We start from the raw sequence: 26,977 nt of genomic DNA, 5'->3' as shown, positions 1-26,977 counted from the left end.
CAGTGACGAACACTCTGTGGCACTTTCATATCAGTACGATATGAATGTAGTTATTTTCCTTAACATTTCTCGAAGATTACTCAGCAAATCAAAATTTATATTGAACGAAAATAAAAGATTGTCAATATTTTTAATCTTTTATTCCTTTATTCTTATTTGTTTTCTTATCACATGTTTAAATAGATTTTGTCAGTAGGCAAATATATATGTTTACTGGGTTTTTTAATGCTACTGATTAATATACTAACGATAGGAAATTAGCAAACAATATTATCATTTATTGGCTTGCAATAGATGACATTTTTATTCTTTTTTTAAAGCTATACGCAAAAAATATTATGCAGTTAAATGATTGCGTAAGATATAATAATAATACAATTTGTTAGTAAGTTATGAAATTATTACAATGTTATTAGAACAATATTAAGAGTACTATTTGTTAAATTAAAATTAATTAGAATTAATTAAAAGAAATCAATGTAATCACGTCACCTTAGTGAAAAATATAAATATCTAAATATATATCTAAATATATATATTTAAACAACTTTTATATTTTAAATTTTTAACGATTTTTATAAAAAGTAATTTAAATCTAAGTTTTCTTTTCAAAATTTATAAAAGAAGAAATCATAGAATATTTTAGAATTTATATATACAAAATATTTTAGAAATAATGTAGACTTTTTTAGTGTTGAAAAGTAAGTTCAATTTCACTTAAAAAAATCCAAAAAATTGTCTAGAAAGTTACAAAATTATACAGAAATTTTCAAAATTCTGTAAAATTACATAAAGAATTCTAAAGAATTATAAAGAGGAAAATTTTGGGCCGTAAAACCGATTTTGAATATATTTGCTTCAATATTTATAATTGTGCATGTTTTCTCTCTTTTCGGAGCACGGCTTTAGAAGCTCGCTTGTCGTGAGAGCTTTTGCGCATGTGTTATCCATTCCATCGCATCGTGTAATATCAGGTTTGTCATCCCCACCGCCACGTAGTATCTCCTAGGATAGCTAGTGGTGATGATGACTACGCATGAACTTGCCCACGTAGGAGACGTGGGGGATACACGGGTAATTCGATCATATATATGTCAGACTCGTCCTTCAGTTTCGTTTCAGTTGAATCACAACGTTTGCGTGTACCAGTTCTTAGACGGTTTACGGTCGGTGTATGTGAGCTAACTAGACTGACCGGTGGTTGCTGGCGCCATTTCTAGATTGCACGCTTGATTAATTATTCCAAGTTCCAGGACGAAAAAACGCAAGGAAAATGATAACGACGGATCTCCAGTTCGTTATCACCGCATTAAGCCTGCTGCTTGGCGGCTTTCTCCTTACCGGAAGTCGCCGGCATTTCATTTACGTACTCTACAAGACGTTACCCAGAGATATTTTGTGAGTACGAATAAATAAGGGAAAATGCAGGCGAAAGAAAATAGACTTACACGCGAATACTGGTGAAACAAAGCTTAAATATAGTATATCGTTGGTATAAATCGCTGGTAGTTCTTCGAATGTTACTCAGAATATAAAGTATGTTAGAAAAAAAGATCTATATTAAGTTTTTAGAAATAAAATATCTGGAGATGTACTCTGTTTCTATAATTTTATAATTTTTATATTATTTAAATTTTTTTACAAACATTCTTTTTATTTAATTAAATCTGATTTAACCTGTAAAGTGATAATGGCAGTTAAGTTTTTTGCTACTAATCGCTATACTTATGATATTGATTGAAAAAATTATGTATATAAATACACTTGTTTTCAATATATAACATATATTGTTCTATTTACGTGTATTTATTAATACATGTAAAATAATTTTACATGTAATAATCAATGAAAATTATTTAATTGACAATAGATATAATATTAGTAGAAACAGCTAGGAATATTTTTTTTTACTTCGAGTAAAGCGTTATATCTTGTAGTGATAGATTTTCGTGTTATGTTATGGATTAATAATTTGCGTTCAATGCCCGAGTTGCATGATTGCCCCATTCGCTTCAATGCTTCGTTTACCGTTGGAATGTACTGCGCGTAAAAGATGAGGGAGTTTATAAGAGCTCTCGGTGCATATGCTTTTTATTATACGTTACAGTTTTTTATTAAAATAAATGTCATATCATCATAATTTAACTTCTTCTAACTATTATTAGAATTTACAATTGCTAACTGTGAGCTATTAACATGTTATATAAGCTATAAAAAAAAATGAGAATCTTTTAATGATTTAAAATATTTGTAATTGCTGATTGTTAAGTTTTCTATGCTATATTTGCAATATTTCACATTGTTAAAAGAAATTATACGTTTTTTTTATGTAAAGACTAAAAACATTTCTTCTCCAAATAATCAAAGTAATATAACAACATAATATACAAAAATATATATCGTAAGACCGTCACTTGTCGCAGCGGATAAACCACATTTTTAATCGATTTGCAAACAAGTCAATCTTACAAAAAGTTTTTCTTTTTTTAAAAATTTGTATTGACGTCTTTGCAATTGCGTTTTATTTATTTAGTAGAGTTACATCATCAGTTTTAAGTGCCTTTCATATCTTTACGAAGTTTTTTAATTTTTTTCACTACGGTTCTGCTCTTATTTAATCTCCGTGATCTTTGATTTCTTATTTTTACTGAAGATGACCCAAACTAAACGTCGACTTTCCATTAATTAATAAATAATTGTATTGTTACACACTAAGAACTTGTGTTGGCTCTTATCGGTTTTTTTTTGCTGACTAATGTTTCAATATTTTCATATGATATTTTGATATTTTTGATTTTAAAAAAGTAAGATTATAATATTGAAACGGTATTAGGAAAAGATTTTTTTTTTCTTTTATGTATAGATGAGAATTTAGCTTCTAGGCAGAGAATTTGGCGTAGGAATGATAGCGAATTAAATGCACGTTATTGCGCGGTTCATAGAAGTCATTCTTTATTGTCTCGTTATAAGAAAAGACGTGTCTGCTCTCTCTCTAATTGTAACTTGGATTATCGTTTTCATAACGCATTTCTCAGAAGTCATTTCTCTTTTTTTTCCGTCAAAGCGTATGGTTCTCGAATTTTGTTTAATGTTTAATTTTTAAATTGTACTAGTTTAAATGTTGCGTTACATTTTGCGTTATATAAATAGATATTTATGTGATATTGGCTTGCCAGCCACTGATTAATTTGTACGCGGCATGAACTTTTGCATAACAAGTTAACTTTAATTTTATTAACTTCACCATTTAACGAAAAAAAAATCGAATATAATAATCATTTAAAGCCGAATCGAGATATTATCCACTGTTTCTCTTGCTTGAGCACTGCTCTTGTCTCGAGCATCGAAGCCATGTCTGCATGCTTTTTCTGTATTCGGCTTGACTACGCGCGTGCTGAAATATAATGCTTCTCTTGCGCATTTAATATCAAGCATTTAATATCACAAATTCTCTTTTTATTTTTTTATTGCGATCTTTACGCCTGCAGCAAGAAAAAGGCAATGCAATCGCCACAAGATAACGATATAGCAATCTCAATCGTGTAGCAAATATTCATGTACATTGTACATTAATGTAAACCTTGTTCTTGATTTATATATTATTTTAAACTTTTTTCAAGACTTGTGTGTCTGTGAATTTAAATATGTAAATGCATAAAATTTATATTGTTGCCACGTGCCAAAAAGTGTAGTTTTGATCTTGTTCCAAGTACTAGAAAAAGAGATTTAATAATTTTTTAACAGACAGAAAGAAGAGGCTTTTTAAAATTAATTAAAACAAGTGTGACTTACCGCAGATAACAGTGCGTAGAATATTATAGCAAAAGTATATGGACGGACAGCAGTTATAAACGTTTTGATCCACGTATTGGATCCTTTTCAGTATGGAGAAATGAAACCAGTAAAGGAAGAAACAGGATACATAGCGGGCCGACCCAAGGCTCTCTTCCGAACAAGGCTCTCCTCTGAACAAGGTTAAAACCACGTAAAAAAATTTTCTTTAAAAAGTTAATATCATAATGTAAAAGTAAAATTATAGTTGAAAGAATCGCCAAATGTCCTGCATTAGGATTATAAATATCGTCAAAATGTAAAATGTGAAGAAAAACTTGATAAGTAAGCTCAATCACATGTTTGGAAGAGAAACCAAGCGCTTTTAGGGCAATAATGAGTCAAAGTGAGCAAAGCAAATGAAACAAATGAAGAATTTCCTCCAAAACCAAGCTCATTATTATCCCCACCACGAAGAACTTATAATTTAAATTCGTTTAAAAGATCTGAATAAATGGGATCAAACGTTTCAGTGTCAACTTGCGTATTTAAACCTAATTTCTGTTTTCTTTTTATAAAAAGCATTTTGTAAATCAATCTTTTTATAAAAACCTACGACGTTTAATTTCTCTTTCGAACATATAAGTAGAGTTTAATTATCAATTTTTTATTTATTTCACATTTTGACAATATTTATAATCTTAATGCAGGATATATGGCGGCTTTTTTGACTATATAATTTTACTTTTACATTATAACGTTAACTTTTTAAAGGAAATTTTTTTACGTGATTTCAACCATGTCGGAGGAAAGCCTTGGTCAATCCGCTATGTATCCTGTTTTATTTTTCACTGGTTTTATTTCTACTGAACAGGATTCGATACGTGGAAACGTCTGCAACTGCTTTGAGTCTGTATACGTTTATATACTTTGTTCTAAATAATATTTTGTTTTATAAGATACTAATTTAGTTAACTTTATCTTATAATTTTTTTCATTTTGACATTTTTAATATAATTTAAAATTTTTAATTCAGATTTTTATTATTAAAAATTTCTAAGTAACAAAGTAATTTTAAACATGTCTATTATATATAATTTGGTAATCAGTGATATATTGATTTTATTGAAACTTAGAATTGCTAAAGTTTTGCGATTGCAAATATACAATATATTACGTGTACGAGTGCATTAAATATGAATTAAAATTAAAATCAAAATTAAAAAAAGCTTGATGATTACAAAATTAAGAGATTGGAAAAGCATATTACAAAGTAAATTAAAATGTATTTAGAAAAAGAATTTTAGTCAACAAACCAGAAACATGAATAAATCAGTTTCATGTTGTAAAATATTAATAATTTAACAAAACATAAAACTAAAGTTAAATGCATTAATATTATTATATAGTTGCTATATTGAGAAATTGACATATAAATTAATTATATGAATCATTTAATAAAAAATTGAACAATGTAAAATAATACTAGACATTAATATAAAAGTTTGGAAAATTATTATCTATATTAATAAAATAAGTAGTCAACAATAATAAATATTAAAGCAGGAAAAAAATATTTAAAAAATTACTTTAAAAATTATTTAAGAAACGTTAAAAATAATGAGTATACTTCCCTTTTTTTTCATTAAAGAAAGAACGTTTATTTTAACTTTAAAAATGTTCTTTAAATGTTAGAGGAACATTTTTTTTTAATTTGAAGAAAATATTTATTAAACGATAAAGAAATGTTTGTATAAAGTTTACAGAAAATATTGTTTAAATGTTAAAATAATCAGAAAAAAATTTTTTTTTAATGTTTTTAAAATACATATTTACATAATGTTAAATAAACGTTAAAGAAATGTTTTCTAAAATTTTTCTCAAATAAGTAACTTAACTCAATTTATTTTAAGTTTTTTAATTTTGTAATAAGTATAATTATTGTTTAACGGTATGTCTAATGTTCTAATTTATTTATATACGTATTATAACTTTGATTAGTATTTATTGCCAGTTTAAAATTCTTTTTTGATTAACATTTTTTAATAAAATATAAAATCCAGTATAATGATATTCATAACACACGTTAGTTAACTTAGGAATGTTTACGCACAATACAGACAAATATAATGTTGAATAATTTATGTGTTCATATTATGTATATTTTTTCAATAATTTTTTGATTACTTGTTTTATAATCTTATGCTGTTTATTTTATAATTTTATGAGATATCTCTGTGCATTGTGATTTATATTTTTGCTGGCATAATATCTAGCGATTATTAATGTATCTCTCTGATGAATAACAAAGTTAGAGATAACCATTAAGAAGCAAAACACTTGAAGTTTGAATATACTAAGGTCAGTATTTATAATCGACTTTTACATTTAAGATCGCCTTAGGGCCGTCTTAAATCTTAAGAATCGTATTAGCATCTTAAGACGGTCTGAAAATAAGAATCAACTATATACCGCCCTAAATCTACACATATTTACAACGAGAGTACTTACTCACATGTTATAAGATTATGTATGAAAAAAATAGTCTTTTTGTCTAGATAAAATGTCAAACTAGTAACTCATATGAGAAAAATGCACAGATATATCCTGTTATATAAAACTGATATATGGAACAAAACGCATTGTATTAATTTTAAAGAATCGTAATTATTACAATATTATTAATTGAGAAATAAAATTCTTTTCTTTTCAACAAAGATGGCTTTTATTAAACTTTTGAATATATCTTCGAAATAAAGAACTGATAAAGTGTTTCAATAAACTGTCGGTAACTAATTGATGATACTTTATCAATTAATTAGTAGTTATTAAATAGTAATTATTGATATTACTACAGCTTATTGAAACATTTTTTATCATGCAATAATAAGTAATATCGGATTGACAAAATTAAATCTTTTATTAATTTTTTTATAAACTTTACTTTTTTTTGAATCAGAAAGATATTAATAGGAGAGAAACGAGAGACCAAAAAATATAAAAAATTACAATAAAGCAAAATATAATTATACTTTCGTACCTTACCTTTCGTTCTTTTTAAATTATACTTTTTGCAATAAGTGATCAAAATTCCAATACCGATTATTGTGTACATAATATGAGAGTAATGTACGGAATGGTTAATCTTGAATGGCTTCAGAGTTCAATGATGTATATTATGTATTGCAACTGGTGCAGAATATTACGTTGTATAGTACTTAACTAGTACAAAGATCGTATTACGAAATTCATACAGACGCACACGCATTTTGTGTGAAATGATATTGGATTTACTAAATGTTAATTTAACATTCTTACATTATAAAAAATAAATAAGATTTTGATTTTATTTCTGATTTCTGTGTTTAAATTGCAAATATGCTGAATATACCGAAAGATTATTTTTATAATACTGCTTTGTTGGGGTTTTTCTAATCTTCGATGTTATTTACAATATTTAATCATAAAAATTGATATTGTTAAACAATGCATTTGTTGATTATATGTCATTTTTTTATTTATATTAATATTTAAATTTATATTTAAAATAGTATTGAAAATCAATCATTAAATGTGTGTGTGGATATATATGCATATATATACTCACACGTGTAATGTACACACACACACACACACACACACACACACATATATATATTTATATATTTATTTATATATATGTAGAATTATTTATTTACATGTAATTGCAATGTATTAAAATGCCTGTTTAATTTTTCTCTAATGATAAGAAGTTATGAGATGTGCTCGGTAACTATCATGCATAAATTGACATATCCATGGAATTAATTTAATTTTAAAAGCACAGAAATAAGCTAACATTTATCTCAATAAAATTTCCTCTCTCTACACGTCACGCAATGATATAATAAGAGAATATCTCAAGAGGAAGAACAGTAAATAATATAGAAGCAAAGTTCAATACGCGGTGATTCAACAATATATTACTAATATACAGAGAGTCTCACAACCACTGCACAATATTTTAGCTTATTCTGAAGACAAAAAAGAGTACCGAGTCTACAATTTGAATTATAATTGTTTTTGAATTATAATAGATCACATATAACCAGTAATAACATAGTTTAGAAATTACATACTTGGGCTTATAATACACATAATTGCTGATCGGTCTATTATCTGTTGTTGATTTTCGCAGTTAATATTGATTTATTGTTCCTACAATATTATTAAAAAATAAAAATATTATAAAATTCAAATTGCATACTTGATCAATTACTCTATAGAAAATTATCAAATCTTATTCTTCTCTCAGAAAAGTAATTTTTGTTTTTGTTTTTAAAGTAATAAATATTTATAAGGACTGTATAATTATTATTTTCTTATTTCAAGTATATTATTTTTAAAATTTTTAAATAAAAAAATAAAACAAAATAAAATTATATAATTTTAATAGTTTACAATTTGCGACTTTAATAAATGTTTAAATTGTTAAAGTAAGAAATTTTTTAAGACATTACATACTTAAAACTGTCTTGAAATAAGAATTTATTTTAAATATCTGCATTTTTATCTTATTTCTTTGATTTATTATAATTTATTTATTATAATTACTAGGAATGCTGCAAAATTTCCCGAAATCTCGTCTTGAAAATATATCGATATCTATATTCTTACCTTGATCTCGAGTTTGAAGATCTCGTCTCGTTTCGAATTTCTCGAAAATCTCGACATGTAATATATTAACTGTAAATTTCAACGATAAGTTTCGTTAATTATATACAAATCAGTTTTGTTAGTTATATATAAATATTATTACAATTATTTATTTGATTAAAATTTAATTAAAAAATATCTATGCGCACTTTGACTTTGTTATAAAAATTATGCAAATATCTGTGATTTTTTTAAGAGTCTTGATAAGGCATTTCGTAATAATAGCATTTTTCTACTTTTGCTAGAAATGATCGAAAATTAAAAAAGATGATTGCTCTTACGAAAGTGTAACATAATAATAAGATAAAATTAATTCAGGACTTTTTCTGTGGTATATACTCTTTTATTTCTTTTGTATTTTATTATTAAGAAAAAAAGATCAGCTAGAGTGTAGTAAGTTTTATAATAAGTTTTTTTAATAGCAGGGAATGTTACACATAGGGATGGGGGTCAAAGTCTAGTTTTATTAAGTGTCATGTGTTTAAACCAAAAAGGAAAAAAACCCTATGTTTAGTCTTAATAATGTATAATTAATTTTTGAAATTTTTATTATTTATATTTAGTTATATACATATAAACATGAAATTAAATAAATGTCGCGCGCGTAGCGCGTTCTTGTGTTGTTCTAATCTCAATAAAAGTGTCATGTGGTTAGACCAAAGAGAAAAAAGTGGTTATCTAAGATAATAGAATTCTTACGATGAATTTTTACGATGAATGCGTGTTACGGCACGTAACATCGCGCAGCCAAGTCGATGATGACGTTGGTTGCGATCGTTTATTTTCCAACGTCACGCGCGCGTTTTCGAAGACAATTATTATACATTTATTATTTAAAACTTGAAAATTTTTAACCCATTCAAACTTTCAACTTAAATCGTTACAGTAATTGTATTGTTATGGATTCTTCTCTCTCCAAAATAATTTTTAAATCATTTTATAAAAATATTTAAATGTACTTTTATTAGTGTTTTTGAAATTAAAATATTATTTTCTTTGTTATCATTTTTATAATTTCTATCAGTTTAGAAATATTTTACAAAAAAATAGAACAATTTCTACAATTATTGAGACTCGAGATTTTCGAAAATCTTGAATTCAAAATCTTGTTTTGTCTTAAAACTCAACACAAAAGTCTTGTCTCGATCTCGTTTCAAATTCGAGATGAGACAAGACAAGATTCTCGAAGTATTGAATCTTGACGGAATCTTTAATGATCGCACGATTTAATTCTTTCTTAAGATGTAAAGAGTAAAAAAGTATTGTAATAAATTAATTTTTATCATGTTTCATGTCAAAAATTTAAAAAAATCTTGTTTTCTGAAATAAAACTATTAGATAATTATAATGATAATAATGATCAATAATCAATACTATTTATATTCAGTTGTATTCATTGTCAGTAAGAACTAAAATATTACAACTAAAATATATGTTAAAATATTATATGATGATTGATAGTGAAATAACTCTTACTTAAATGTATTTCTAATCGATTTTTAATCGGTTTTTTTGTAAATTCTCTTCTCCAAAGAAAAATAATATGGTATTCTTTTTTTGGTGTTTTTACAAAATAAATCAAGTTATTTGTCATTATATTAATAATAACTGCTTATACGTACGATACGTACGATTACAGGTCTGCGCACTGATAAAGCTTTCAAGATAAAGACCTAAATCAATAAAAAATAATTGTATCAAATATGGTTATACTTATAAATTTATAACATAACTTGATTTTATTAATATGTTTATTCATTTTCCATTAATGTGGGCGTACGTAATTTGAACAATAAATTATTAATTTTTGTTTCCTATATACTTATTAGAATTCGAAGAATAAATTTTATTTCATAATTAACATAGTATATATCTATATTACAGATTCTAATAAATATAGAAATCTTACCTTTTCTGTCTCTCTCTTTTTCTATCTTTCTTTCTCCGCGGTAATATATTTAGAATACACACTTAAAACATGAATTAATTATAATTAATTATTATTAATTATAATTAATTACGTACAGTATACAATTAACGTTTAAGAATCAAAATTAAAATTAATCATTTTGTAGTTGAATAAAATTATCTTATCTAATAACATTTTGTAATTTAGTGTTATTTTAAACTTCTTTTTGTTATTAATTTTTCTTAACATTATATTATTGTGTAAAGATAGGTTTAAACGAGTTGAATAAAAATTAATTCAGCATAATTACACATAATCAAAAAAGGAAATAGTTTTACTTAATAATGCTTTTTACAAAAATCACGTTGACAAAATCACATTTTTTACATCTTACCAGGTGTTTGATGAGTAACAATAAAGCAATTGCGTGACATACATCACACGTGTCGTGCGGCGATATTAACCAATTGCGAGAAAAAGGCATTACGTGAGGGGACCAAGAACGAAGAATGTATCATCAATTTAAAAAACATATGACTAGCTTTTTGTCCGAAATCTTTTTATTTTTGTTTTATCTCTAATATGAAAAAATATTTGTTTTATAGTACGAAGAAATCAATAGAATTATCTTACTCTGAATAATTTTTTAAAATCTTTTTAAAATGTATTATGAGTACATATTAATTTTTGTTGCATTTTAATATTTGTTATTTCTGTTATTTTGTCATTCAATTATTTGCATTTTATTTTACTCAATCTTATTTTGCATTGCAATTAGAGAAAGAAGAAAAAGTAATACTAAATTCATTCATAATAATAATGTTAAATTTTATATATACTAATAAATAAAATGTCTTTGTACAATTGATATTAAATTTATGATGTTATTTAATATTTGCTAACAAAATTTGATTGGTATTTGTCTTAATGAAAAAATATGGTTTATATGCATTTAAAAATAACAAATAAAACTATCAAAACTTATAAATTTTAATAATTAATTGAATTAAATGTTTTATATTAATAATTTAAGATAATCTTAATTTTTGAATTTTGTGTAGGGGTGCTTTCCGATTTTTTCAAGTCAATTTACGTCTATGGTGGTGGGAAAAACGCGAGTATACTGTAGCAAAGGTTTTTTCAAAATGTGCAGCAGCTCATCCGAATAAAGTCGCTTACATTTTCGAGGACAAAGAATGGACATATGAACAGGTAATATCTGACGCATGGAACATTTGTATTAGTAAATTTGTACTGCACTGCGCATTTAGCACTTGCGTCGATGATTGTCAAGGCGAGTCAATTAGATTTAATAACTAATGACGTCTAATAACGATTACTAGAATGGTCGGACATATAAATGCAAATTTTTTATAAAATTATAGCCATTTTTCTGGAAAATAATTGCAAGACAATATTTGTAAAATTATATTAAATTTGTCAAATTATAAGCGCAGAAATACTTTATAATAACAAAGTTCATAAATACTTGTAAGTGTCCTTTTTGAATTAACGATGTATTTAGAATTAGCAATGTATTGTGGTAACGTGAAAATGAGAAATGGAACGTTGGGAATCCCACAATTTAGTATTTTTTTTTTTTATTAATAAATAGAAAAAGAAACGTATTAATTGATAATAGTTGATAATAGTTTCAGGATATTACATGTATGAGTAATAATCTTTAACTTATAAATCGCATACAGTTGGAACACTACAGCAATCGTATGGGACGTTACTTCCGAACCAGACCATTTTCTCACTTTGACAGTATAGCTGTCTTTATGGAGAATCGTCCTGAATACATCGCTACCTGGTTGGGTCTTAGCAAAGCTGGTTTCGTAGGAGCTTTAATCAACACGAATCTTCGTCGTGATGTACTTCTGCATAGTATTAACGCTGCCGGTTGCAAAGGTATCATTTTTGGATCGGAACTCAAAGATGGTGAGTTTTTTAATTTTTAAGTACTCATTTACCATTCCAAACTCGATTTTATTTATACAAAAATCATAAACATTAATAAATTAACAAGCAAAAAGTTGGATGAATAAATAATATGATACATTTATTCTAAGGCTTTCAATATCAAGAAAGTTTTGATTTTATTTAATCCTCATCAGCATGACAATCGATAAATTACAACAAAATTTGGAAGTTAAAATTAAAGTAAAAACAATTCAAAACTGATAGTAATTATTGCGAAAATTATTACCTCAACCAGGATAAAAATTTAAAAATTCTATTGTTTTTGTGCGTGCTACTTGAAATTATTATTATATTTTTATAATAGAAGATTTGCTGTCAAATGTTTTACATTTATTTGATACAGGGTATTCCAAAATTAAATATCAAAACTTGGGGAATATGTTAGAGATCGATAAACTAAGAGAAATAGTTCTTTAGAGATATGCTCGTTTTTACTTTATTTTGGAAAAAATTGCAAATAAAAGACAAATAGTTTTTATTTTTATAGTTATTTATTATTTGTTCTTTCACACTTATTTATTCACGTTGTCACTTACTTAATGTAGATTGTCTAAAATTTGTCTGTCACTTGTAACGTAGCTGATGCTCTTCAGACGCTGATCTTATTCAAGCATATTCAATGTTAAAATATGTATGCAGCATACTGTGTCAAAAGTAATTCACTTGATGCGTAGTTTCTAATCAGTAACTGACAAATTTATAGAAGTAAATATAAACAAACAAAAGCTTTTATGAAAAAAAACAATATCGTATAAGTAATGCTTTGTATACGATTTTAACGGTAATAATACTTTAGAAATAGTATGAAAGTATGCGGGCCGATTTAGAAACAGAAAAATGCTGGAACGACAAGTTATTGTTGCACATAAGGCTCACATTTTGAACACTATCTACATTAAACAAATGACAACGTAAATAAATAAATGAATGAATAATGGTTTGTCCTTTCTGTGATTTTCTCCAAATTAAAACAAAAACAAATATATTTTTAATGGACTATTTTTCTTAGTTTATCGATCCTTTATACGTTTCCGGAGTTTTGACATTTAAATATGGGACATTATATAATTACGCCCCGGTATGTACGCCACACCCACTGAAAACATAATTTATCAAGTACTATATTTAAGAAAAATAAATTGTACCAATAAAAACCTCATACCATTTGCTATTGAAAAAAATTATAAAAATTACGAAAAATTAATTTTTTTGTTTCTTGAAAAAAAGCTTTAATAAATTTTTACATTATTGCCGTATGTCAGAAAAGATAAGATTTATAGTTATTTATGAGTAGGGCAATCAAGTTGAATAAAGAATATCAAAATTAAGCATTTGTATTTTTGTGCACTCCAATTCTTACTCTCTAAATCTTATAGAGTGAAACGTCATTCTAAATAGTGAAAATAGTGAAAATTGAATCTGTGCAATTTTTCGAGTAGTTTGTCACTTTAATAAGAGTAAAAATTTATTTTTACAAAGTGAAAATTGCGCCTGTACAATTTTTCCAGTGATTTTACATTACAAGATTTAGAGAGTATGTATAACAAAATAACAACTTTTAATCTTTTACACTTTCACAGAGAGAGTAATCATGTTACTTCAAGTTACTTCAATTTACAAGTATATTCGTATTGATATGATTCATAATATTGACAAATTGATGTCTGGGTACAGAAACATATTTAAAAATAATTTTGTTGAAACATCAAAATAACTACGCTCGAATTCGTTGTTAAAATGTCAAAATTTTTGCATCATGCTTGTATCCCAGTAAAACTGGGATTTATTCTAAATAACTTTTGATTGATTAAAATTATTAATATGTTTTTAAAATTTTTGTAACTGTATATCTTTACAATTAAGAGCCGTTAACTTTCTCAAAATTAACAAAGATGACTTTTTCAAAATTAACAGAGATGTATATCTTGCACATTTCAATAGAATACACATATTGATATCAATATCGATATTTTGAATCACTCAACTAAGTTGATTATACTGACCGTAACGAAATTTTCTCTTCTAAATAAACTTTCTAAATGCACTTTCTATTATATGAGTATAGGAATATCTAAACTAGTTTACATTACAAATATTACTGAAGCGTATCGTGTGCAGCGATTCGTGACATCAAAGATAAAATACCTGACATTGAGCTTTATCAATGGTCGGAGTTGGCGGACACGCCGATTTTGGAAGGTGCAGTCGATATTAACAAGAAAATCAGCACCATTGATTCTGGACCTCTCTTTGTTCAACTGGACCATAGCAGTCCCCGAGATAAATTAATTTACATCTACACATCTGGCACGACGGGAATGCCAAAGGCTGCTGTTATCAATAATTTGAGGTGAGATTCCATGGATTGATTAGCTATGAGTAAAAATCATTAATAGAATATCAAATATGTGAATATATGTCGAAAATGTAATGTTTATATACAAAGGAAAATCAGAATGTTAAGTAAATGTATTTAAAATAATGTAATAATGTCAAGATCATGTAAGTAAACAATAATAAGAAGATAATTAAACGGATCTTAAAACGTACAAATTAAAATAGTAAAAAAATCAATAGGTATTTATTAAAAAAATTAAATTAGTGTATCAACAAATTCTGAGTAACAATTTGAAATGCTCTGTAATTCAGTATAGTTCAAACGCGTTTGAATATTGTTTTTTATATTAACGTTCATTTAAAATTGTTAACTCTTAGAGTTTGTTGTTACATTAATCTAATTTTCTTAATAAATAAGTATGCATTGATTTTTTTACTATTTTAATTTGCTTGTTTCAAGGTCCGCGTTTAATTAGCTTCTTATTGTTGAATTTATTTATTCTTCACAATATACATTAGCAAAATATATACAACACCATTTCTCAACATAATAGCACAGATTTGCAGCAATAAATAACACTATACAACCAAGGAATGTTTTTACTTCTTAATAATCGTTTTAATCATTTAAACTCTAGGATAACTGAAATTTGATTCTCTGATATATGCAGTCCTGCTGCATTCTTCTATTTGGTTGGACCATTAGGTAGCTTAAGCTTCCTTTGATAGAGTACCGGTGATACGCCAGTGACGAAGAAGTCACTAAGGAAATGATGCAATACGTTCTTCGAAAGCAGCTAAAAATCGCAGGAATTAATAAACTTTCTGGATCATTACATAAAATCTGTTACAAAGCTGGGCAATCATTAAAAATTAAGTTGTAGAGGAGAAAAGGCATAATACCCTTTCAAAAAAGATTTCTTAATAACAAGGCTAAAAATATTCTTATATACTTAATTTTATTGCAATTTTGTGCAATATAAAAATAAAGCAGAATCAGGTCAATTAATTCCTGTTTTTATCTATAAAGATAAGATTGCCTTATTATTTTGAGATAAGAGTAACACGTATCATATAAATTTCAGCTTATATTCTTACATTTATAATACAAATTTGCTCCATATTATAACACGCTATGATTAATATCATGATCGATAAAAGATTGTGTGACTAAGCTTGTTCTCGTAAGAAAAATTTGCATGAGATGCATTTTAATCAACGCATTCACGGAGACCTAATAGTTTTCGTTTACGCCGTTTACGCGTGCAGTGTAAATTCTTGTTGATCTATTGCCTATGAAACATAGTATTTTTGGTACTTACAAGTTGAGCAACTTACTAGTGAAACTTCGTGATATTTTATCTGAAAGAACATGCTTCAAATTTTCCTCAGATCAATCTATTGTTAAGTTAAAAACATTATGATGAGATTTGTTACAAATTTCCATTTCCATTGTTGAACTTAAATCTGTTTGAGAAAATTAATGAGATGGCATCAAGATCATATATTATTCTAGATTTAAGAATTTTTTCATTTAAGAATAAAATATTTCTTTTTCAATGATAATTATGATCTCTATAACAATCTTATTTTATGATATATAGAAAAGTAATAGCGTTGCATTTAGAAATCTTTTCTGTCAGTGTTGCAACTAATGTCGCAAAGGTTTAAAAATTATAAAATATCAAATTAATGATTGTCGTAGACTTATGCATTGTTATGCCATAAAACAAGAATTTATAAAATGTTTTATAAAAATATTTTATTTAAAAAGAAATAATTTTTTTTACAAAGAAATAATTTTTATTTTTTTTCTGCTAGTAATCATTATGCATCATCTACTATCAGGTTATAAAATCTCTCGTGTTGCTCACAACGCTCATAATGCAATACGGGGTTTCTCCCGTACATAATATAAGTTTATATGCTGAATTCATATATGTAATACATTACACATTTAATTCAGTTACATTATTTAAAAACCACATTTAAGGCCTTCATATAAGCAAGATTAAAATTAAAAAAAATAATATCCAACATATTTTTCAAAATTACGTAAAGACTAAACATTTGCAAAAATCTCTGCTATTTGCAAAACTGAAATTCAACTATAAAAACTCAGTGAATACTAATGACCAGTAGAGTCTTAAATAAAGAGAAAAACGACATTGATGTCTGAGCTCTGATTGGTAATATGATTGCTACTTTGATTGGATATCTCTTTCTAAGCTAACAGTCATTGTGACCGCAGCTGTTTGCAGAATGACATTTAATAATTAGATTATTCAAGATTGTGAAACTGAATAAGAAAACAAACGTTACAGTACCTGTCATTTACATGTCTGTGCAACAGTTTCAAGTGTCAGAGTGTTTTAAGTGACGGAATATGTTTATATTAAATGGTGTTTAGTGACATTAGAGCGGTCACAATATGGCTATGCTAAAGGTGTTGGGAGATCCAACTCACAATCCTTCTCCTTTTTATATATTTTTATATGTATTTATTTTTATTATACGTAAGAAATAAATAAATTTACTGTACTTCTTGATTTATTCTCATATATCGCAGTAATGATTTAGTATTAAATAATTGTACATACGTATATATGTACATATAGGGTATCGTGTAAAGACCATTGGTGTCTTTAAGATTTACTTAGGTTCTTGAGATTTTTTATTGTATACATATCTTTAATAGTACACAATCACTATTACATAGAAAAAAATTAAATGAACAATTTATTGTTTTATATATAAGAATAACAAATTTTCTTGAAAGAATTTTTGTAGAATTAAATTTATAATTAACTTTTGTTTTATTCATTAAGTATGTATTTACGTGTTATTATGAGTGACAAGAAATTAATAATATAAAATTAGCAGTTTTTGTCTTTATATCATTTTTATGTTTGTGTGCTTTATATTTAGCTACGTCTCGATGGTCAAAACTCATCTAGCTGCGTGTCTACTTTAATAAGCACTAATAAACTCTGATTAAACACTACGTTAATAAACTTCAATTATCGCCAGGCTAAGAATAAATAACTTAAATACTACATTAATAAATTCTACTTAAAATTCTCACTAATTGTAAGTACTGAAGTTTAAATAGAAAAATAATAACATTTATATATTATTATATTTTCAATATTATTATATAAACTGATTTGTGAAAATTTCAGACTTATTTTCTAGAGTTATCAGAAATCAATAATGTTAACGTGAAATATTCTTTTGCATTTATACGTTGTTTCAGAAATAGACAAATAAAAATTTTAAATAATTGTATTATTTTGATGCGATATGTTGTTTTTATGTTTTCAGGTTCATGTTAATGACATGTGGCGTAAACTCAATGCTTAATCTACACTCTGACGATCGAATTTACAATCCTTTGCCTCTTTATCACACCGCAGGTGGCATACTTGGAGCTGGTCAAGCACTTATGGGAGGCGTCACTGTCGTGCTTCGTAGAAAATTCAGTGCGTCTAATTATTGGTCGGATTGCGTTCATTATGAATGTACTGTAAGATCACTCTATTTTTTATACAATTTTATAGTTTTCTTATTTAAAAAAAAGTTTTAGTTAAGAGATACGTACATTAAAGAAATTTAGTGAAACTAAATTGTCTTTCAAATTTTTCTTATAGAAAAAATCTGTGTTGAGAAAATTATTTATTAAATATATATCTTGAATTTCTACATTTCCTAATATTTAAATTAAAAATGTTTTACTTGCCGCACCCGCAGATTTTGTCTGTGTAATTTTTTTATATTTTTAAAGATAAATGTTTAATATTTAATATTTTCTAAGAATATATCATTTCTTTATATTCTTTCATGTTGCAGAAAATTAATATAACAGATTGTAAAATTATTTCTTAGACATAATAAGAATTTTTATTATATCTATGATTCAACCAAATATAAAGAAATAATAAGTAAATACTGATTAATATGTAAATACAGCCAAGTAAAAGTAAACTTTATTTGACTAAAGCCAGATCTTATTGATACATAGAAAAAAGATATTATGATAATAAACTGAGCATATCTAACGTCAGGTAATGAAAATCAGGTAGAAAAAGCAAGGTTGTGTTAAGATTCTGATCCAAGTGTCTCTCAGACATCATTTTTCCCTTTATTTAATATTTAGTATACAATAAGAGAAAAATGACATTTGTGAGACACATGAAGAGGGGGGGGGGAGATCTGAATGTACTCCAGAAAACATTACTGTATTTCTTTTTTTTTTTCAGATTCACATAGTTGTCTCTTTTCACCTTTAATATTAATTGTCTTTCTACGTGATTTTCAGGTTTCGCGCATTACATTTTCTTTTTATGTCTGGTTTAGATATGCTATTAATATTAAAACTGTTGTACACATTGATCTAATCTGAAAGTGAAATGCAAATCGAATAATAAAATACTCAAGACATATTTTACCGAACGATATAATAAAATGTAGTCAGGATATCGTTCGGTTTAACACTTTTATATATTTATACTAAGCTCATATTTTCACGTCGATTTGCGATAAAGAACCTATATAAAATCTGATAGACTTATTTTTTTATTTTCTTTAAAATACAGAAATAAATGGAAATTTTAAACGTTTAAGAAAATTATGATTTTCGGAATTTTTTCAATTACGCTTTGATATTCTTTATTAAGTATAATTTATTTTAATGATATTTTAATTTGCAAAAAAAGTATTGTTTTGTTTAATAGGACTAGAATAGGTTAAAATAATTTTACACTATGTTGTACTAATTCCCAATAATAGTAAAGGATATATTCTTACAAATAACGTTTTTCATTGAGCCGTGTCCAATTTGATTCATGTAGTGTTTTTTACTTGATATTTGCAATATAAAATTACGTAGGAAAGAAATTATGTGCCACATTTTTAAAACATTTCTATTTTGTTAAAAAATTGTTTTAATTAAATCCTTTATAGAACTTACTATTTATTTAAAAATTACAGGAATATAAAATGTGTTTTAACCACTTTTTAGCATCTTTTATATATACTTCTACATTAGTACAATTTTAAATTATCAAGTTTTTAATTACTTTAATAATGAATAAATTACATTTTTATTTTAGATTGCACAATATATTGGAGAAATCTGTCGTTTTCTCCTTACAGTCCCACCAAGCGAGTATGATACTAAGCATAAAGTGCGTCTAATGTTCGGAAATGGTTTGAGACCGCAAATTTGGGAATCTTTTGTTAAAAGATTTGGCGTGAAGCAAATAGGAGAGTTTTATGGAGCCACTGAAGGAAATTCAAATCTTGGTAACACAATCTTTTCTCCTGATTTCAATTCAATCTTGAAAAATTTTGATTAAATTGAATTAATCGAATTTCGATTTAATTGAATTGATTAATTTGATTAAAATATGATAAATTTTTAGGAAAAATAATAAATTTATTTCTGCGTAAATATTATAATAAATTTATTTTTATGCAAAACAATTTTTAACGTGCTTAAATTTTTTAAGAAATAATTATTCAAAAATTAACAAGAACTATTAAAACTTAAAACTTTACAATTGTTATTGTATGTGTAAAATTATTTTAAAAAATATTAACATGATTTGCAGTCAACATTGACAATAAAATTGGTGCTGTTGGTTTTATACCAAGATATCTTTCCGCCTTGTATCCGGTTGCATTGTTGAAAATTGATGAAGATACGGGAGAGTTATTGAGAGGATCGGATGGATTCTGCATACCCTGTAAACCTGGTACGTGTCATCAAAATTTGTTATACATACGTATGTCATATATACAGAGTGATTCTTAATAGTTGTATCCACTTTTTCACCTTGTACACGTAATGTTAAATTATAGATTTTCAGTACTGGCAATGAATTTCGGAACGCAGTTATGGGGTCTGGAAATTCATGTAAGATTCTATGTCGCGCTGAGCATCACTGTGACGATCAATTCTCGTCTAACGCGCGGTTTCTGAACACACACACACACACACACACACACACAAACACACACACACACACACACACATACGCGTGCGCGCATACACCTCGTTCGTAGCGGTGCTCAGCGTGCGACACGGAGTCTCACACAAGCTTCCAGAGCTTAATCAAAAGAATCGTGATTTTAATATCTTAAAAAAATTTTTTTTATTACTTCCGTTAATCAACAAATTTAATTTTATTTGTTAATAATAAAATATATTTAATGTGTGGGTGTGTGTGTTAAAAAATTGTTTTATTATACCTTCATAATTTTCTAAAACAATGTTTAATATGTTATGCAAGTTAATTCGACGTGTTTATATTCGGTATTTTATAACTTCACTTGAAAATTAAATATTTTATTATTTTTCTGTAGGTTGCGAGTTACAGAATAGTTACACTTTATTGTAAGATATATTAATTTTTATTATTATAACAGTATTAAATTATTTGTCTAAAATAAAGTAAGGAAAGAATAGAAACGTTAATTTTAAAGATTTTTTAATAACAATTAATGTCACAATTGAAATGTTTATAAAATAGCAGAATCTATTCGATTTCTGCTGAGAGTCTACCATTAGATTGTGTTCTGTTTGATTTTTGCTGCTATAAAATATTAATAGATTCTGTCAACAGAACGTTAAGCAAAATGTGACTTTAGATGAGTCTGTCAAATAATTCTCAAATGAGTCAGTCTACTAAAATTTTTTTATCAAATCTGTTGCTAGTCTACATTCTACTAACATTTTGCTGACTAGGATTCTAATATAAAATTTTGTTAGCTAAAATACTTAACAAAAAATAATAAAACAGATAATATTTCAGTTAAACATATAATTAAATTATATGTATCTACATTATACTATTTTTTATATTGTATTTAATACAATTTTATATTATGTTTTTTTAGGTGAGCCAGGTATTTTTGTGGGCAAAATTAATCCAAAGAAAGTGATAAATGACTTCAGCGGCTATGCAGACAAAAAAGCTTCAGAGCAAAAGATTATACATGATGTCTTCGTGAAAGGCGATCGCGTTTTCAATTCTGGTCAGTAATTACATATAATATATCACGATTTACTTATGCATATAATTCATTAGCAAACCTGTTCTGTAACTTTTAGTGATAGTTTTGTTATAACGTCGTTACTTATAACGTTGTATGCAGGTTTTTTAAAACGATAACGAGAGTATCGTTAAGATGTTATTGAATAGGCTGTGTATTGAATAGTAGAAATAATTATATGTTTTAAATAATTTAAATGAATTTTTTAAACAGGTGATATTTTAGTAATGGATGAACTCGGATATTTTTATTTTAAGGACAGAACTGGTGATACGTTCAGGCATGTAGATACTTTCAAATTCACAATTAATAATAATACAGTTTTATAATAATAATTAAACTTATTTAAAAATTATTAAATTATTATGAAATGTATATTTTTAGAATAAAATTAGTAAATAGAAAAGTTTCATTAATTACATTGTTATTCTTGAAATTGAAATATTAGGTGGCGAGGTGAAAATGTTGCTACCTCGGAAGTAGAGGCCGTCATAAGCAATGTGATTGGTCTCAAAGATGCAACTGTATTTGGTGTTGAGGTAAATAACAAACAAGTCATTACTTATAACTTATTCATAAAATAATCAATTTTGCGTAAAAAAAATTTAAAGAAGTATAGCAAAGTATATTATTTTTATATCATGACAATTTAAATTTTGTAAAGTAAAATATTACTCTAAATGTGAAAATTCAACTTGTAACATTCTAGTGATTTGCCATTCTAATACGAATCAAAATTTAATTTTTTAGAACTAAATAAGATTTTATAGGATTTCTATAGGCATTTTATCTCAATAGAAAAACATTTAATAAATTATATGACAAATTTTTCATAAAAATTGTAATTATATATAGGTATATTTACAAAAAAAAGATATAGAAATATTGATCTTTTATAAAATATTTTAATAACAGTGCGAGTATATAATTTCGAAATAGTATTTTGATTAAACTATATGTTTATGTCGATACGTCGAATCATCTTAATGGTACATTTGCAAAATTAAATTAAAAAAGAAATTGTTTAACAATGTAAAAAAATTTATTTGTATAAAACGTTTAAAAATATAATTAATCCGTATACAAAAAATTAATGATTATTTCTATAATGCAGAAGTACTGCATTGATGAAATATATATCACACATTCAGCATAATAACATTTTAAATAAAGAATCAGACAGTTTTTAAAATAATTGTACAATATTTACTTCTTCAGATTTGTCTAATTTTTGATAATTATTAGGACTCCTAGGAGTGCATTTTATCTTTTGTTAAGGCATGAATAATTCTTTCAGAGTTAAAGAAAATGTATATTTATAAAATCTATGTAATTGTATGTTTAGGTACCCGGGAACGAGGGTAAAGCAGGAATGGTAGCTATATATGATCCAGAAAATTCCTTGGATTTGAAAGGATTGGTAGCAAAGTTGAAGAAAGTTTTGCCAAACTACGCCATACCTCGTTTTATTCGTATCCTGTCAGAACTGCCTATGACTGGTAATGGACCTAAAATTATTGTTGTATTAAACTGAATAATCTTTCTAATGATATTACTTATTTTGTCTTTTTCTACAGGAACTTTTAAATTACAAAAAAAGGATCTTCAGCAAAATGGTTTTGATATTAAAAAGGTAAGTTTTATTCTATGTGTTACAATCCTTAAAACCGAAGTAGTATATAATATAATTATAAGAATAATAATTTTTACAGGTTAAAGATCTAATTTATTTCCTCAATAATGATACTTTTATAAAGATGACTGATGAACACTACAATAATATCATTACAGGAAAAATTCGATTATAATTATTCTTTGCGGCATACTTTCTTAGGAAGAAACGTTCTTTCTAAAACAAAGTAAAATAGAATTTTAGACATAGACTGAAACGTTTTTTAGAATATTAAATTTCCAATACATTAGTGGATTAAATTATTATTTTGTGGACCAACCTATCGTCGTGTCTTTTCTCACAAATGCGTTTGTGAGAAAGCATATATTGTTTCGAAAAGAAATAACATAAGATATTTTCTATTAGAATAATTATGCCTAAGATATTTTCTATTAGAATAATTATGACTAATACTTTACAATTTATGAATTATTTGTATATCAGATTTATGACAATGTGATGAATATATTCCAGTGCAAATTGTAAAATAGCGTAATAGACGATAATTTACTCAATGTTTAAGAGATGAGAGAGAGAGAGAGAGAGAGAGAGAGAGAATATTTTTTTAAAAAGTTAAATATAAATCTTAATGTAGTTATAGAACATTTTTTCAGATGGTATTCTTTGTTTCATCTTATTTGAATTTAGATAAATTAAATTAAGCACGTTTATTTTGTAATTGCAAATTTTGAACGTCAAATTTGTCATCAAAGATTTACAAAAATTTTATTAAATAATGCAGGAATTTTAACGGATATAAAAGAAATAATATAATGTAGAAATCTTAACAAAATGAAAGAAAAAGGATTTATGAAAGTATTTATGAAAATGTAACAAAATTAATGTTTTGTCCATTCAGATTGCATTGTTAATTAATATACATCTTATTAAGTTATCTAAATACAGTAGCTTACTTGTTAAGATTTGAAACATATACTGTGCTGTAAATAATTGAAATTGAGTTTCAAATTGAAACATCGAAGATCTGCACAAATGCAACAGTCGATATCAAACAGTTTCTTCCTCTGTAGATAAAGATTTGTAATTAATACTCGTCAGGGCCGGGAATTTATCAGAATTCCGAGTAGAATTCTTTTCCGATTAATCGAAGGAGTGAGAAATGGCTCGAAAAACTATTAAAAATTGTACTTTATTTTACTGAGAAGCATATTTATTGCTATTTATAACTGCACAAATGTTAATCGTCGAACGGCATTTGCTCATATAAATCTATTTTCCATTTCATTCAATCTAGGATTTTAGTTATATTACAATGAGTATAGAGAATTGCGAGGCAATTTAAGTGGCTTTACCTTATCATTGATTTTAAATACGTCTTCAATCTTCTCAAAATTGAAAAAAGTGCTCAGCAGTGCATGACGTTGTCAAAATTGTGTAAATTCGAAACTCTAATCATTTTGCTCACTGGCAAATTTTCTTTTAAAAGTGTCACAATATTTTTCAGAATAATTATTTCGAATTTTCTTTGTTTTCTTAGTTTTTCTTTGTTTTCTGTTTTAAAGTATCTGTAAGTTTACAAAAAGGATAACTTGATATCTTAAACACTTTTAAGGGGTACTTACTTTTTTCTTATCTTGATTGATGTTTGTTTCAAATTTTTGCATATACCAGTTTGATCAGTAAAAGAACTCTATAATAAATAATTTTGGAAAAAGTTTGTCAAATTGCAAGTGTGAAAATTCCACACTTATTGTTAGATTAATTCGAGTGTAAAGCTCTTTACACTCGATATATAAGTTGCCATCACTGATACACGTAATTATATAATATTAATATAATTATATCTATATAAGTTATTTGTAATATTGATATAAATTATCAATATACATTATTTGTAAGTTGAGCGAGGACGTTAATTAACGTTAAATTAAGTTTTGTTAATTAGACTTTTTCATGTTTAAAAGATCCGTACAATTGCAAATTGTCATTTAATCAATATTACATCATATCACAAATTGAAAGTATCCGCTTGCAAATAGCAGCAAAAATTTTGTTTCCTGTGCTTTAATTTTTTTACGAAATTACAATATCCGAAAAACAGCTTGATATATTGACTGTGGGACTTAGGCTTTGTGCAGTCTATTTTTTGTTTTGTAATTCTTATTATATATAAGTAGCATACGTGTGTTTCCGTATAAAGTAGTTTAACATAAAATTAATTATTTACACATTGTTATCTTTGTTAATCTATACTATTAACAAATGACAATATTTTTTAGTCCCTGTGAAGGTATATGTATACATACTCAGAGATGATATGTCATAGAATTGATGTGACATCTATTTTTGAAAATGTACGATTGTTAAATAAAACAAATTTATTGTAATAAAAATAGTTTTGACAATAGCATTGTTTTTTCTTTTAAATAAATAATTTCCTTTAAATAAAGATTGATAAGAGATAACATGATATAATATTAAAAATGTGTAATACAAAAGAAAAATTTTTTATCATCAAAATATATATGTAAATTAATGTATGTTACGTTTGTATTTTGTATCTGGTATTTTATATCTTTGTATTTTATATTTTTATATATTTTATAATAAAATATAGTCTTAAATTACAAGTGTGCGAATTAATAAACATTTGTGTGATCGAATCGAATTGAATCTTTCATGATATGTTCGAAATCAAATTGAATCGAGTTTGAAATTTTCACGTTGAATTAAATTGAATTGAATTGAATCAAATCGAATCTCTTTGATGCGAATACGATTCGAATTAAATTTTTCTAGATCTACATTGTATAAAAATTTAAAAGTAATAAAGTATTGTCGATAAACTAAAAAAATAAACTTATTTATAAACATTAAGTCTTATACTATAGCATATTGTACAAATTATTACGTTACTTTATCGAAGTATCCGTATGATAGTATTTTATTGCATTTTATTAGGAAAATATAATGCAGCAGTTTCAAAATTTGTTCTAAATTCTATCATGATACAAACATATAAATTGAAACAAATTTGTGAAGACGATTGTTTATTGTATATACAAATTTTTGAACAATTTATAATAGAATAAAACGGTAGAAAAATTTTAGAAATCGGTAAACAATTAAGTGTGAAAATTCGAATGCGTTAATGTAAATGGCCGCGCAGTAGATATAAATAAAACAATTAAAAGCGATTGATTTGAAATCAAATCGTCAATGATTCGAAATCCTCGAATTATTTGAATTTGAATCTTTTAGATTGAAAAATGAATCAAATCGAATCCACTGTAACTATTCGAATTCGAATTATACTTAATAATTATAATTCGCACCTTTATATTAAACAAATAAAAAGCTCTAAAAAATAAATTAATAAGTTTACATATATTAATGTTGGAGCTACTGCAGTTAATAGTGCGTAATTATTTTACAATTGTAATGATAAAGGACGAGGGATAAAATAATTGAATTTGTGCCTAAATGATGGAACCTTCCTTCTGCATGTTTTCTTATATTTTTTGATGTTCATTTGGATGTGTTCGATCTTCATTTGAATATTAATGTGACTAGTGGAAAGAGATATCGGA

At 26.0% G+C, this 26,977-nt stretch overlaps 1 protein-coding gene across 2 annotated transcripts; it reads left to right on the top strand.

Moving 5' to 3' along the window:
- Nucleotides 1-1,049: 1,049 nt before the first annotated feature.
- On the top strand, nt 1,050-25,794 carry LOC105192782 (long-chain fatty acid transport protein 1). Of its 2 annotated transcripts, XM_011157020.3 has the most exons (14): nt 1,050-1,176; nt 1,248-1,398; nt 11,437-11,587; nt 12,082-12,319; nt 14,480-14,711; nt 18,023-18,224; nt 19,810-20,002; nt 20,311-20,454; nt 21,599-21,736; nt 21,968-22,034; nt 22,203-22,293; nt 23,100-23,253; nt 23,332-23,387; nt 23,467-25,794. In XM_011157020.3, the coding sequence occupies exons 1-14, from the start codon at nt 1,092-1,094 to the stop codon at nt 23,560-23,562; spliced, it is 1,998 nt and encodes a 665-aa protein (XP_011155322.1). In that variant the 5' UTR covers nt 1,050-1,091; the 3' UTR covers nt 23,563-25,794. The 2 variants fall into 2 exon arrangements, with proteins under 2 accessions (XP_011155322.1, XP_011155347.1); XM_011157045.3 differs by lacking the exons at nt 1,050-1,176; nt 1,248-1,398 and adding an exon at nt 10,552-10,886.
- The last annotated feature ends 1,183 nt before the right edge of the window (nt 25,795-26,977 follow it).

Source organism: Solenopsis invicta, chromosome 12 (assembly GCF_016802725.1).
Source record: "Solenopsis invicta isolate M01_SB chromosome 12, UNIL_Sinv_3.0, whole genome shotgun sequence".
Taxonomy (NCBI): domain Eukaryota; kingdom Metazoa; phylum Arthropoda; class Insecta; order Hymenoptera; family Formicidae; genus Solenopsis; species Solenopsis invicta.
The sequence above is the reverse complement of the archived record's forward strand: the minus strand, read 5'-3'. Positions and strand labels throughout refer to the sequence as shown.

What these genes read in the sequence shown, in the direction of transcription:
- LOC105192782 (XM_011157020.3), top strand. Translation starts at nt 1,092, where the DNA reads ATGTCAGACTCGTCCTTCAGTTTCGTTTCAGTTGAATCACAACGTTTG. An exon ending in TGGATCGGAACTCAAAGATG is followed by an intron (nt 12,320 to 14,479) that starts GTGAGTTTTTTA and finishes TATCGTGTGCAG; the next exon opens with CGATTCGTGACATCAAAGAT. An exon ending in GCTGTTATCAATAATTTGAG is followed by an intron (nt 14,712 to 18,022) that starts GTGAGATTCCAT and finishes TTATGTTTTCAG; the next exon opens with GTTCATGTTAATGACATGTG.